The 15705-nt window shown below is 40.5% G+C and overlaps 1 protein-coding gene across 11 annotated transcripts in view; it reads right to left on the minus strand.

Annotated features, from left to right (window-relative positions):
* The window catches only part of BRD9 (bromodomain containing 9), a 54324-nt gene that overhangs the window by 31733 nt on the left and 6886 nt on the right, over positions 1–15705 (minus strand). For 2 of the 11 annotated variants that reach the window (XM_075212679.1, XM_075212677.1), the window contains exons 3-7: positions 12117–12249; positions 11980–12040; positions 4052–4196; positions 2586–2696; positions 1369–1544 (exon numbers count right to left, since the gene is read on the minus strand). In XM_075212679.1, coding sequence (XP_075068780.1) covers positions 1369–1544; positions 2586–2696; positions 4052–4196; positions 11980–12040; positions 12117–12249 — 626 coding nt within the window. The remainder of the gene's footprint in view (positions 1–1368; positions 1545–2585; positions 2697–4051; positions 4197–11979; positions 12041–12116; positions 12250–15705) is intronic. The other 9 variants (XM_075212686.1, XM_075212681.1, XM_075212685.1 and 6 more) reach the window with 7 other exon arrangements.

Raw genomic sequence — 15705 nt, forward strand, 5'->3', positions numbered from 1 at the left:
GAGTTCAATCTTTTTTTTTCTTTAAGTATTTTTCTCAACAACACGGGTATAAGCAGCAGCAGTAAACATTATTAAACAAGTACCCTGTAGGCAGCCCAATCTCTAGAAATCTCCATCACGGAACAAACCGATAGCACAAATAGAATAAGACCATTGGGTACACAGCCTCAATCAAATAGCAAAATTCATTTTAAAAACAACAAGATCTCATGTAAGGAAGATAGAAAAAACTAAAGTTCATTCACTTTCCAAAGCAATCAGTTTTTATATACACTCTAGTGTTTAAGGGCATCAGATTCAGTACATAACACACTATAAATATCCACATATGTCAGAAGAATGTGAATTACTCAATTACTAGACAGTGTCATAGACTTCACCCTTCTCAGATCAGCCAGGAATTCCTGTACTGAATTAGTAACTGCATATACTGATTGTTTCAAAACTATTAAACTTTTATTTTTTACTCTATTTACATAAGAACTCTAACTTTAAAATAATTTATATTTAAGATACATTCCCAGGAGTACTGGGAATAGGACAGGAGCACGCATAGCAAAGGTCAGTATGAGTAAGATTCAAGCTGGAAAGCTGCATCCCCCCAACATATGAAGTGGCACTATACCTCTCCAGTATACAAATTTGAAATGCCCATACACTATTACAAACACCTACAGTCAGGTCCATAAATATTGGGACATCGACACAATTCTCATATTTTGGGCTCTATACACCACCACAATGGATTTGAAATGAAACAAACAAGATGTGCTTTAACTGCAGAGGGAGGCACATATAGAAACCGTTGTAATTCCTACACCGTTCACCTGATTTGGATGTAAATTCCCTCAAATTCAAGCTGAAAGTCTGCAGTTAAAGCACATTTAACATTTGTTTAATTTCAAATCCATTGTGGTGGTGTATAGAGCCCAAAATATGAGAATTGTGTCGATGTCCCAATATTTATGGACCTGACTGTATAGTTGTAACTGTAATCAGAAAAATAAAGCAATTCAGTGGTGCAGGGGTCACGTAGTAGAATTCCTGGTTGGATTAAGAGGAATTCTGTATTCAGAAAAAAGTGGAGTTATCTTTTAAAATTGAAATAATGCATTTTTTTTTCTTTTGCATGAAAAGTAACCTCAAGAAAATTAATGGTAAGAACAAATGCTAAACTAATAAAATGGTTTTATTACTAAAGTTAAACTAAACTAATGATGACTCCCCAGTGCTGTCTCATAAATATCACTGAAACATGTGCTGCCTTATATGCATACACTCAGGAATTCAAGTCAAAATACATTTACAACACAAATCTATTACCTTTTTGTACCTTGCCATCAACAAAGGCTCACAGGGAAATTTTACCTAATAACTTCCTTGCTTGGCTTTTTTTTCTTTGTAATCTCTACTGGAACTGGGATAGTGATCTCTGGAATAGGTTCTTCAACTGTTGTGTCCTCATCCCCCAATATAGCAGCCTGCTGAGAAAAATCCATGTCCTGCATAAACGACATACTGCGCTTCAAAGCTAAAAGCCGTTCCTAGAATTAAAAAGGACAGAGCGGCAGGAACTTTATATTTCCCTTCATAGCAAAAGGTGCTATGATGAATGGATGGGATGGGAATGGTATTACCTCAATCCTAGAATGTTATTTTTGAATGTTCATGCAGCATGATTTGGTCATAATTATTGACATCAAAATGTCTGTCAGGCCAACTTACAGCTTTCAAACAAAAAGAAAAAATGAAAGACATTCAAAAGAACAAACTAAATTATAAAGTACATGCAAAAAAAAAAAAAAAGAAAAAGAAAAGATGTTCTGGACCAAGGTATACATTTACCACTTTGGGGGAATTCAATTAGCTGCGAAATGTCTCCGGAACGGTGGTGAAGGCACTCTGCAGCAATGTAACACCGCAGATTTCTCCTCACACCACTATGTGGAAATCCGCGATGTTAAGGTACCATAATACATGGAAATAAGCGCAACTGCAATGTTCGGCAGATCACTGCAGCTAACTGAATTACCCCCTAACATGTTTTTTGTTTTAACACTTGAGAATTAAGCTTGTTAACCACCCAGAATCCCTCACGGTCCAAAAAGTAAGAATGTTGGCATTTATTTTTATTTATTTTTTAAAATTTTTAATAAAAAAAAAGTTTAAAATGCAACTGGGGTTGCTCTTTAGGAGATCTATGTATCGGTTAGAAGCCTCAAAAACAATCAAAATAAAACCTAATGTGTATAAGGCCCACTATCAGTAGATGCAAGAATAATACTTCCAATAAATTCTAAATAGCCGAGTAAACATTGAAAGTTTCCAAATAAAACAGAATCGAGCATTTAATAGCTATATATTCCCAAATATTATGCATGAACTCATTATTGACTGCACAAATGATCAGTATTCTAACAAGGTAAATAATTACTTACATAAGACATGCATCTCATTTATATCACTAGACTATTTTATTTATTTCATGTCTGCTAATGATATTTAACTGAAAAATATATAGATGAGTGAAAACACAAAAATGACAAACATGCATGCACAAAATATTTAATCAAGATAGTTCTTACTTTACTCATCATCTTAAAGCCTGTGTGTAGTAGCTTCTTTGCCAACTTATAATATACAGTCTCTGGTCTGTTGTACGTCATTGCATTATCACACATAAGTTTAAAATCTCCCTGTCAAACATATAAACGGTGTCAGTTAAAATATAAATGTACTGGCTCGTGACATATTTATATAACTGCATCAAGGGACCACTGTGGTTCCAAGTAGCACTACTAAAGAGCTTCGGGTGTTAACTCACTAATCATAGAGCACTCAGATAGTGGAAGTTCTCTTGTGTGCTAGAGGAAGAGGGTTTATTATAACTTTTTTTTTTTTATGTAAAAAAAACAAAGAAAAAAGAAAATTACTTATAATCGCAAAGTGATTTGTGGTCAGCTTTCACCATTAAGATTCATATACTCCCCCTCATGTAAGCAGCTTTGTAGATGTACCTCATTAAAGTAAAGCTTAAATGTAAAGCTGACATTCAACTGCAGGTCTTCTAAAAAGTTAAGTATTACCTAAACTACTCTCACTTCAGCCCAGTGTCCTAACACAGAGCTAAGAATGGAATTACTGCGGTATCCTGTGTACACATCTACTAATCCACACAGTGCATTCCTATAAAACAAGCCTGCAAACCTGTCTGCCTTTCTGGGTCTGCTGTATTAGATAAATGGCTGGTAATGCCTGCAGCAGAGGAGTGAAAGAGCTTGCTGGACATATTTAACTAGGTAAATATAAACACTCCAGATAGATATAGAATATATATATATATATATATATATATATATATATATATATATATATCTATATCTATATATATATAGATATAGATATAGATATATAGATATAGAGATATATAGATATATATAAAACAGTACACAGTCTTCCTGGCTCTGGCAGAGTGGTAAACTTCTGAATCCTGTGAATTCATTATACCAGCATTATACAATTCTTGATGCTAACTGCTGTTGACATCTGCTTTTTTGCCTGATCTAGGCCTTAGAGGATACATGGCAAGATGTTTGGTGTATGTTAACATGTAACACAAAGCATGCACTGCAACTTGTGAGTTCATGCTTGTTTTTTCTCTGCACTAAGTAATGATGGTATAATCCAGTAACAATCTGAAATAAAAAATAAATAAATAAATAATTGGAGCCATATGACAATTGTAGAGAATATGCAAATAGTGGGGGGAAATCCTGTGAATGGAAAAAATACAAAACACACTATATTACAATGGTACTTTCCATTCAGATGAATGTAATTAGAAGGGTTAGCTAGCATGTGGAAAAAAATCCCCAAAAAACAAAAACACATTTGTGACAGAAAAACTAGCTGCAGGTATCATATATCACAGATATGTCCCTACATGTTTATGTGTGACTGGCCAGTATGGTCGACCCCTGAGGCAGCGGAGCCAATGTAACAATATTTCTTTCACATATATTGACCCCATGAGAATAGACTCTTCACATACCTTAAATTCTGTGATTGATTTATACTCATTTGAAGCAATTTTATCTTTCATAGTGCTAAAGTCCATTGGATGTTTTATTATCATAAAATAACCAGGAGCAATCTGATCTGTCACTGGAAAGGCAAAAAATCCATGGGGATCTTTCCTGAAAGTAAAAACAAATAATAAAAGTTGAAAACAAAATACAAAAATAAAGCATTAATTAAACCCCTTACAAGGCACATGCGGAAAGAGACTGCCCTCTGCAAGTGTTTCCACCTTTTGAAAGAGGAGATCACTTTTGTATTTATTATTTGTGTGCAAAAATACACAGGGGATCTGTTTTGAAAGTAAAACTCCAATCCTATTTTTAGCCATTGGTAATTTATACTAACAACTACCTTGTTCAACAGACTTTGGGAAGATAGATGTACAATACTGTACAAAAGTTTTAGGCATGTGTGGAAAATGTAAAAATGCTTTTAAAAATAGAAGAAGTGTTAATAGTTTATTTTTTATCAATTAACAAAATGCAAAGTGAATGAACAGAAGAGAAATCTATATTAAATCAATATTTGGTGCGACCATTCTGCCTTCAAAATAGCATTAATTCTTCTAGGTACACTTGCACACAGGAATTTTGTAGGATTATAGTCAGGTGTATGATTGACCAATCATACCAAACAGGTGATAATGATCATCATTTTCATATGTAGGTTGAAACATAGTCATTAACTGAAACAGAAACCATTGTCTAGGAGACTTAAAACTGGATGAGGAACAACCAAACTCTGCTACAAAGGTGAGGTTGTGGAAGACAGTTTCATGTCACAGGTCATACACCATGGCAAGACTGAGCACAGAAACAAAACACAAGGTAGTTATACTGCATCAGCAAGGTCTCTCCCAGGCAAATTTTTCAAAGCAGACTGGGGGTTTCAAGATGTGCTGTTCAAGCTCTTTTGAATAAGCACAAAGAAACAAGCAACGTTGAGAATCGTAGACTAAGTGGTCGGCCAAGGAAACTCTGTGCATCAGATTACACGTCATGCTTACTTCTCTTCCAAATCGGAAGATGACCGGCAGTGTCATCAGCTCGGACCTGGAAAAAAACAGTGGGACCCATGGTACACGCATCTACTATTTGGAGAAGTCTGGCCAGAAGTGGCCTTCATGGAAAAGTTGCGGCCGAAAAGCTATACCTTCGATGTGGAAACAAGGCCAAACGAATCAACTATGCACAAAAAACACAGGAACCGTGGTGCAGAAAAATGGCTGTAGGTGATCTGGACTGATAAGTCAAAATTTTAAATATTTGGCTGTAACAGAAGGCAGTTTGTTCACCGAAGAGCTTGAGAGTAATACAATAAGAAGTGTCTGAAGGTAACTGTAAAGCATGGTGGAGGTTGCTTACAAGTTTGGGGCTGCATTTCAGCAAATGGATTTGGTCAGGATTAATGATCTCCTCAATGCTGAGAAATACAGGCAGGTACTTATCCATTATGCAATAACATCAGGGAGACATCTAATTGGCTCCAACTTTATTCTGCAGAAGGACAACTACCCAAACACACAATCAATGTCATTAAGAAATATCTTCAGCATAAAAAAAGAACAAGGAGTCTTGGGAATGATGATATGTACCCCACAAAGCCCTGATCTCAACGTCATTGAATCTGTCTGGGATTACATGAAGAGACAAAGATTTGAGCAAGCCTACATCCACAGAAGATCTGTGGTTACTTCTCCAAGATGTTTGGAACAATCTCCCTGCTGAGTTCCTTCAAAAACTGTGCCCTAGCTCCTCCCCCTCTATACCTCACTTCCTACTAGCCTCAGTTTATGTTTAACCAAGCCCACAAAAAGCGGAGATAGAGAGAAAACAAGAAAAGAGAATAAACTTAATACAACAACATTCTCTTTAACAAGACAACATGTCAAACAATAGAAGAAACCAGAGCGTTAAGGGTGGGTGCCCAGTGTCCCCCAATGGACTAAGAGAAACAGATTTTATGTAAGTATAAAAATCCCATTTTCTCTTGCATCCTTTGGGGGACACCGGGGACATTCTAAAGCTGCCTTGCAGGAGGGAACGTTCAGAAGAAACGGCACAAAGCACCTTTCTTCCAAAACTTGCATCCTTGGATGCAAACAAATAAAACTTAATGAACGTGTGTACAGACGACCACGTGGCCGTTTACACAGCTGTTCAGAAGAGGCACCATGGCAGGCCGCCCAGGAAGCATTCACAGACATTGTAGAATACACCCGGACAGGTGAGACAGGCTTCCCAGCCCCACTATAAGCTTGACAGATAACAGCCGTAATCCACCTAGTGACTTTAGAAGCTGGCCAGCCTCTTTTGTGAGCATCATAGAGAATCAAAAGATCCTCAGTCTTGCGCACTTTCTGAAACCTTTTGACATAAATGCGCAAGGCTCGGACAACATCGAGATAACGAATAGAATTATCGTTATCTGAAGAAGTAGCATTAGTCAGGGCAGGAATGTCCTGATTTAGATGAAATCTAGACACGACCTGTCTTTATGAAAAACAAGAAGAGGAGACTTGCAAGATAAAGCAGCAAGCTCTGAAACTCTGCGTGCCGAAGAAATGGGCAAAAGTAAAAACGTTTTCCAGGTTAGAAATCTACTGTATTCAAAGGTTAAAAAGGTGGATGCTGTAAAGCATTCAACACCAAATTCAAATTCCATGGCGGTACCGGAGGAACACATGGAGGTTGTACATGGAGAACGCCCTGAATGAAAGTTTGCACATCAGGTATGACAGCAAGTTTTCTTTGAAAGAAGACCGAAAGAGCCGACACCTGACCCTTAAGAGAACTAAGACGCAAACCTGCATCCAACCCATCCTGCAAGAACCTAAGTAACTTGGCCAAGCGAAAAGAAGTAGTAAGGTATCCCTTCTTTTCACACCAGCCAATATATGTCTTCCAGACACTATGATAAATTTTTGCAGAGGCTGGTTTCCGAGCACAAAGCATGGTTTGCACCACACGTTCGAAAAAACCTTTAGCTCTTAGGATCATGGCTCCAACAGCCACGCCGTTAAAGCCAGACGTTGTAAACCTAGATGACAAAAGGGACCTTGAGTTAATAGTTCTGGGCGTAGCGGCAACTGCCACGTCCTAGCTCCTGCCATGGAGAGCATGTCGGTGTACCAGCCCTTCCGCGGTCAATCCAACACTATTAGAACTGGAACACCCTCTCTCTTTACCTTTTTTAACACCCTTGGGAGCATGGCTACCGGTGGAAAAAGGTACACTAAGCGGTACCTCCAAGGGACAGATGTCTACTGTGACAGCCATAGGATCTCATGCACGGGAGCAGAAGAGGGGGACCTTGTGGTTCAACCAAGATGCCATGATGTCGACATCCGGCTGACCGCACCGTTCCACCAACTGATGAAACACCTCCAGATGAAGGGACCATTTGCCCGGATGCAGAGTCCGTCTGCTTAGAAAGTCTGCTTGCCAATTGTCTAATCCAGAAAGAAAGATTGCCATGAGCGCCGGAAAATGAACTTCGGCCCACTGAAATATCTTGTGCGTTTCCCGCATAGCCAAGGGACTCTTGGTGCCGCCCTGATGATTGAGGTATGTCACTGCTGTGGCACTGACTGAATTTTCACTGGCCTTCCCTGCAGCAAGTGTTCGCACTCATAAGAGCATGAAACACTGCTCGCAGTTCCAAGACATTGATTGGAAGTCTGGATTCCTTCTCCAAAGACCCTGAAACCAAGAGTGAAGACAGACAGCTCCCAAAGGCTTTCATTTGTTGTGATCAAAGTCCAATTCCAAATTGAGAATTTGCGCCCCCTGGAGAGATTCTGTTTGTGTAACCACCAAAGAAGCGACTGACGCATCTGCGGAGACAGGCGGAATACCTGGCTCACCAGATTCAGATGGGATTTGTTTCATTGCGACAGAAGTTCCAACTGGAACTGCCGTGCATGAAACTGAGCAAACTGGATCGCCTTGAAAGTCGATACCATCTTGCCCAGAACTCTCATGGCGAAATGTATCGAAGGCCTCCTTGCCGCCAACAGAGAATTCACCATCTTCTGCAAGACTAGAAACTTGTCCTGGGGCAAGAACACCCGTCTTAGTTGGGTGTCGAATAAAAGACCCAAGAAGATCATCCGCTGTAATGGGATCAACTTGGACTTCTTGAAGTTGAGAATCCAACCGTGAGACTCTAGGGTCTGAATTACTACTTGGATATGCAACTGAAGCACCTCTGGAGAATCTTCCTTTAAAAGAAGATCGTCTAGGTAAAGGATGATTGTAATCCCCTTGGACCTTAGCAGAGCAGCCATGACCACCATGATCTTGGTGAAGATACGTGGGGCCGTGGCCAGATCAAAAGGAAGAGCCTGAAATTGGAAGTGCTCTGATCGAACCGCTAAACTCAAAAGGGACTGATGACCCTTTCACATAGGCATTTTGATGTCTATAGCCACCATGAATTCTCCTTGTTCCATGCTGTGAATGACCGAGCGCAAAGACTCCATCTTGAACCTGGGTGTTCAAAGATTTCAGATTCAGAATTGGTCTGAATGAGTAGTCTGGTTTCGGCACGAGAAAAAGTTCTTTGACAATCTGGCACCGAAATAATCACTCCGGAAGAAAGGAGGGATTGAATTGCTTTTTGTAAAGCCAGTCGTTTTCGTAGACAAGTGGGAAAACCTGTGGTAAAGAACCGTCTGGGAGGAAGACCGAACAAACCAATGTTGTATGCCTGGTCCACCACCCCCCGAGCCCAGACATCGGTGGGTAGACTGAAACCACCGATCTCTGAACAAGATAAGACGGGCTCCTACCACTGGTGACAGCGGAGGAGCAAAATCCGGACTGCTTGTCTGCAGGTTTCGCTGCTGGACGTCAAGCAGACAAGCCCTGGCGCCCCCGCTGCAAACCACCCCTAGGGACAAATGACTGGCCTCTAGAATATTGACCCTGAAACCTTCCTGAGGACCGAAAGGACCAGAATCTGTACATTCTTTGTTTGGGAGCATTAACAGGGTGAAAAGTGCTCTTTCCTCCTGTTGCTTGACTGATAATGAAGTCAAGCTGAGGTCAAACAAAACACCCCCAGAAAAAGGAATGGTCTCAAGAGCCTTTTTAGACTCTACATCAGCCTACCAGGACTTAAGCCAGAAAGTGCAGGGAGCCAAAACTGCAGAGACAGAAATATGTGCCCCAACCGGTCCCGCGTCTATAGCTGCCTCTCCTAAATAATCTGTCGCCCTCTGAATTTGCTCCACTAATGGAAGCAATTCAGAGGACGGCCTGCCTCCCAACAAACCTTCACACAGCTGTTCTGACCAGCGTTCTACAGCTTTGTCAACACACGCTGATGCCAAGGCAGGCCTCAAAGAGGCACCTGCTTCCACGAAAATGGACTTAAGGATGGCCTCAACCTTACGGTCTGTACCATCCTTGAGAGTTGCTGAAGAAAGAGGAATAGTAGTTACCTTTGCTAACCTTGCAACAGCAGCATCCACCCGTGGAAGAGTCTCCCATTTAGCAAGAACTTCAGGAGGAAAAGGATAACACGACGGCAGTTGCCGAGATACTTGAAACTTACTATCTGGGGAAGGCCAAGGTTCTAACAACAAATCTTCCAATTGGGAAGAAGCCGGGAAAGAAAGATTTCTTTTTGCGCCGCAAGCTTCAGGGAACCTGTTCCTCAGGAAAATCAAGTACCTGACGCACAACCTGAATTAATTCCTCCACACTCTGACGATCAGAATGAACCTCCTCCACCACCGAAGTTAGCATCCATGTCAGAATCCACCGCTAATTCACCCTCCTCCTGGGAACCAGAGTCAGAATCTGACTCATTTCCCTGAAGGGGCGTCTACACCCTCTTACACTTACGTGAGGAAGACGGTGCCGCAGATTGCAAGATCCTTTCTCAAGAGGAAGAAACCAGACGATGCAAGTCCCTATACCCAAGCTGGTTCTACAGACTCCGCTGGAGTAGAAACAGTCAAATCCTGAGTTAGCGAACTAGAACCCCAGTCTTTCGCTATCGTGCAAGCAGAATCAGAACATGGAGCGGCCACAGCCTGTGACCGCACCAACTAAGCAAGTTCAGCCACTGCACTGAAGAGAGACCGTGCCCAGGGCCTGCGCGCCTGACTGACCAGACGTTAACTTAACGTGACAGACAGCACAGGTAAAACTCAACATAGATGTCACACCAGCCCTACCACGCGTGGATTTTTCTCTATCTGACATCTTAACAGATGGGACAAAACACACACAAAATAGTGTAATAAACAGTGTAACAAAATACAATATAGATGACAAGCAGCACACAAAACTGAACAGAAAGTGAGCCTGCAATACAGCCAAAAAAGCCCCACAGAAAAAAAACACAAACTTTTAAAAACAACAACCTCCAACCCTTTACCTCACAGAACTCAGGACAGAAAAGGGGAGATGCTGGAGCAATAAAATGGCTGTCTATTCTGGTGTCTGCACACAAAGGATTGAGAGACCACCACGAGGGAAGTGCAATAGAGGAAACACCCCTCCCCCAAGGTCCAGCACTGGATTGGCAACAGGACAACCCCCTCAACCAATCCAGTGCCTAGCAGGGCTCACTATCTTAGTGACCCTAAGCCTGACCCAGTCTCCTAAGCTAAAAAATAGATTTATTTATTTTGGATGACTGCTCCTAGTAAGAAGCAGCCTAACTTAGGGGACAAACTGCGATTTTCTACCCCCCCCCCTCCCCCCTCTCCCAGGGCTTCACTTACCTGCTGCCATCCCTCCTCACGCAGTGTCTGTAGTCTGCTGGCTGTCAGAACAGGAGGATGGACACAGCCTGCGGCGACTGTGCACGGCTCCTTGGAGTGCATGAGAATGTACCTCAGATCCCCCTCTCCGAACAGCGCACAGCCATCGGTACTGCACACTGCAGACTCCTGCGCCCGTCCCCCCGGCCAGTAGGTAGAACAGTTGCAGGAGCATAATTGAAACCTGCAAGCCACGGGGGAAACCGCTGCACTTTGTCCCTGCTACAGACCCCTGACATCAGAGCCGCAGCCGGCAAGTGCAGGGAAGCGGTGATTGACAGCCGTGTTTTAGCTGAAAGAGCTGGCGGCTGTCTGGGATAGAGCGCAAAATAATCAAATAATAAACAAAAATTAAACTAATCAAACTAACAGAAGTGGGCTGTTCAGCAGCCCAGACACAGCCCGTTCGCCGGGCACTTAAACTAGACCGAGGCTAGCAGGAAGTGGGGTATAGAGGGGGAGGAGCTAGGGCTTAAGAACAGAAGTTTAAAGTGCCAGTCGCCCGGTACCTACTCTATACCCCAATGTCCCCGTCCCCCCCCAAAGGATGCAAGAGAAATAAACTATTAACATTTCTATTTTTGAAAGCATTCTTACTTTGCAACATTTTTTCCACAGCTGCCTAAAACTTTTCCACGGTAGTATATGTGCCTATGCGTGGAAACTCAAGCCTGAAGTCAATGGGCTTGCAATGACAGGCAAGAATAGTTATCAAATTAGCTCATTCAAATCAGTAATTTTAACCAGATAATGTGGTGGGTGAAGCCACTCCAGATAAAGCATGACATATACCTGTACCTCAAAAGATCAAGAATCTGCTCAATTAGGTAAGTATTTAGATACAATCTGCTGAATTTATTCTTTAGTAGCTGAAGTCATCCCAGCAGTAATAGCCCAGTACATTTGGAATGATCAATACATAGGCCAGAAAGGAGAAGCGCAGACACAGGGCTAATTTTGACTATTATGGTTTGCGAAAACATGCAGATGATATTATCTTATAGATGTAGTGTAAAGGTGCTAGTGAATAGTTTGATTTAACATAAACCTATATTCTACAAATTTATTGTGATGCTCATAACGGAAGTCCCTTTAAAATTTCATTAGCCATATTACTTTACCTTTGGAGTTGTCGGAGGAAATATTCCAGAAGTTGTTGTATTGGGGTGCTCTCATTTTCTGCTGCAAGATAGAATTATTAATTTCACAGCACATAGTAAACAAACAAATCACTATAACTATCAGTTAGAGATTTCACCTGGGTGGGTTCTACAAGCTCTAACTGGACGGTCCGTTGGCGTTTCAACTTCTACTTTTTTCCCTGGCTCAAAATACTCTGTTTCCCCATCGGAATCACATTGCTCTTTTTCCCGTTTCCTCTTTTTCTCCTCCTAACAAGCAGAAAAATTAATTATACAAAGCCACATAATAACTTTACATAATCAGGGAAATGATTTGACATGCAAAATCTGGAGTAAATAAACCAAAACAGAAAAACAACTACAGTCTCAAAATCTCACTATTCTAAAATTGCTTAGAAATCAGTTATTCTTTATGTTCTTGCCAGAATGCAATCAAAAGTAAATCACAAAGATGCAAATTATAGAGCACTTGAATTTAAAAATGGAGGCAAACTGTGAGAATTGCAATTATGTATGCACAATATGTATTTTTTTAAATTAAAGAAAATCAAACTTTAATTGTTATAGAAAATAAGCAGCTTCAAGTGCTATCTTTATTGTCTGCAAAACTACAAACATTAATTGAAGAGATTAATAATGTGCCTATATGATCAATGCCTAATAAACTGACAGACATTTGTATATTTTCTTGTAACCAACTACTTATGCAAGTAACTTTTATATCAAAATGTAATTTTACAATCAATAAAAATCGAAGCATCATGAAAGTCATGAACATTGCATATCCTGAACCCACATCTCATACATTTGTGCTGATCATCTCTGAATCTGTTTTTTTTTTTTAAAGTATGTTTATCAAGAAATACTCATCTTCTGTAATCTTAACCTCATTAATTTATATCTCAGCTATATAGCTGTGTGTTTAATGAATGCAACATAATTTTGTTATCTATTGTTATAACCTATGTTGGTCAGAGTGTTTCTTTGATGCCTAATTTATGATAGGTATCTGGCCTCCTCTAGCTTAATAGTAGGTTATTATTAGAGATGCTCACTGACCCCTGTGTTTTGGTTTTGGATCTGCCAAACTGCCCTTGCGTGTTTTGGTTTGCTATTTTTGAAAAAATGCCATTTTTTTGGTCTAAAATAACCTAATTTAGTGCTCCACCAGTTTCTTGGATAAGTGAAGTAATTCTAAAGATAATAAATTATAAAAAAAACAGTTTAATCCCTAGTAGGCCGTCCTTAATTCTAACACTTGCCTGCAAATTATACAGACAAACCTGGTTGTCTTCCCCTCCATCTTTGATTATTGGCAATGTAGCCATCGTCTTTGGGTGTATATTACACCCTGCACTTGTAGTTGAATAGAAAAAAAGCAGCCTGCATAGACTGTAGAATTAGAATGCAAAAATAAATGGACCAAGGTAGTTTGGTGGCTATCTATGATCCCCCCGCCCTCCACCTGTAGTTGAATAGAAAATAAAAAGCAGCCTGCACAGACTGTAGAATTAGAATGTAAAAATAAATGGACCAAGGTAGTTTGGTATCTGTCTGCATCAGACCCCCTCTCCACAAGGAGTAAAATAGAAAACTATTCAGCCGTTAGAGTCTAGAATATAAATATAAATTGAGAAAGGCAATTTGTTATCTGTCTGCATCATAATCATCAACATCATCATTAGTCGCCTACACAAATTTCCCCCTCATCCTCTTCTATTTCCAAAGTGGCATCCTCAATTTGTGTATCACCGGCTACACTTGGGCTGTTCAGGCACACATCAGCAGAACTGCTGGAAGGGTCCCTCTTTATGGGTACACTAACAGAATGCTCACGATTAGACATCCCACTGTTGGATGGACTCTCCACAGGGATTGGTGTCATTTGTGATTCAGAGCAAACATTATCCTCTAATGCCTTACTGTTATCTTGCAGCTCGGCTTTGACGCGTAACAGTAGTTGTGCACCACTTGTAGGCTCAGTAACATTTTTTGATCTGCCACTAATAGACAAAGGTGAAGGCCTCATTCTCTCTTTTCCACTGCATGTGTAGAATGGCATGTTGGCAATTTTTTTTTTTTTTTATCGGCACTTAACTTTTCCTGAGTTATACTTCTTTTTCGATTCAACACGGTACATTTTTTTTTGGTGTGTGTTTTTTTGACCGATTACAAAACACTGTGTAGTTTGACATCGCCTTTCCCAGATGACGTACTGGGAACACTAACATCAGGACTGGTGACAGAACCTGGTTGCTTAATCTGCTCATATGTGGACTGCTTTGAATCCATTCTGAGCCCAAAGCACTTGTAGTGCTACAAATTGTTTTAGATACTGCTAACAAATATGACTTTTGACAGCCAGAAAAAGGAATGCAAAAGAATGGGGGACACCCCAAAAGCACTTGGGAGTGCCAAAAACTGCACAAAAAAACCCTCCTCTATCCTCCTCTTACTGCTGTAACAACTGGTATTAAGATTACAATGGTATTGCATACAAACAATAATGTGTCCAATTACTGCACTGTCCCTGCGCTGATATAGCCAGTGTGACCTAACCCTGCTCTCTCCCTCTGTCAAATGGCGATGGATTGCTGTGGAGGCTGGTATTTATGCTTTTCAAATCTCGCGAGAACCGAGCTCAGAAATACGAATACGTCACAATGAGGTTTTGCCTCGATTTCAAATGGGCGGGAGAGTACCGAGCGTGCTCGGCTTGGTATTTGGATAGGATAAATTCGGATGAATTCGGATCTCGGGGAACCGAGCCCTCCCATCTCTAGTTATTATATCTCTTTCATCTTATTAGTTGACCAATTAGCACAGATGTAGTGTATTCTGAAATCAGCCACACTATATTTAGCATTCAGTCTAAGAGGTAGATGTGTCTGGGTTTTTCTGCACCAAGTGGGTTTTCTCACAAAGTGTTTTGAAAATGCACAGTTAAACAACACAGTTGACAAACATTGGACACCATTTGATTACTCCCTGGAATAAGCTCCATGTGCTTCAGCCTATCTCTGCACCACTTCTATTTCTTTTAACTACCTTAACTTTGTAGCTTTTACTCTAAACTCACAATGTTTCACAAATTTATTTTACAACTCTCTTTTCATGGCTTTATCTTTAGGACTATATCATCCTTTACCCTTCCTGCAACACAAACATTAGTCCACATTGCCCCTTCATTACTCCACTCACCCCAAATTAACACTCATGAACTTTTGTCCTTTTTATTTTCTCTAATACCCCATGGAACAGCCTCCTCCTCTCACCAGAAAATGCAAAGTCACACACACACTACAATCTTTTAACTTATCTTTCTCTCTCTCTACAACTTTTAGCTGGTGATATATCTCCTAATCCAGGTTCCCCCACTACACATATCTGAACACTATCGAAATCCCGCAAGCCTCAAACACATCATCTGTGACTGGATCACTGATAAATAACTTTTGGTATGAATTCGTTTAAAGGAATTTTGCATATCTTAGTGCAAGGAAATGCATTCATGTCTAAGGTATATGTTTGATTTCTGATAAGCATTTGTAAGTTTGTTGTGTAGTCTAGAGGATGTCCTCATTAAGGATAATTAAGTCTATTCAATGTGAGTGACCAACACTTGAATGCACAACAGGGGGGCTGTTACCTGAGTGTAGGTCCTGTTAGACAGACAGGAACTCTAAACAATGGAGAACATCTGAA

Source organism: Mixophyes fleayi, chromosome 5, assembly GCF_038048845.1.
Source record: "Mixophyes fleayi isolate aMixFle1 chromosome 5, aMixFle1.hap1, whole genome shotgun sequence".
In the NCBI taxonomy this organism is placed as follows: Eukaryota; Metazoa; Chordata; class Amphibia; order Anura; family Limnodynastidae; genus Mixophyes; species Mixophyes fleayi.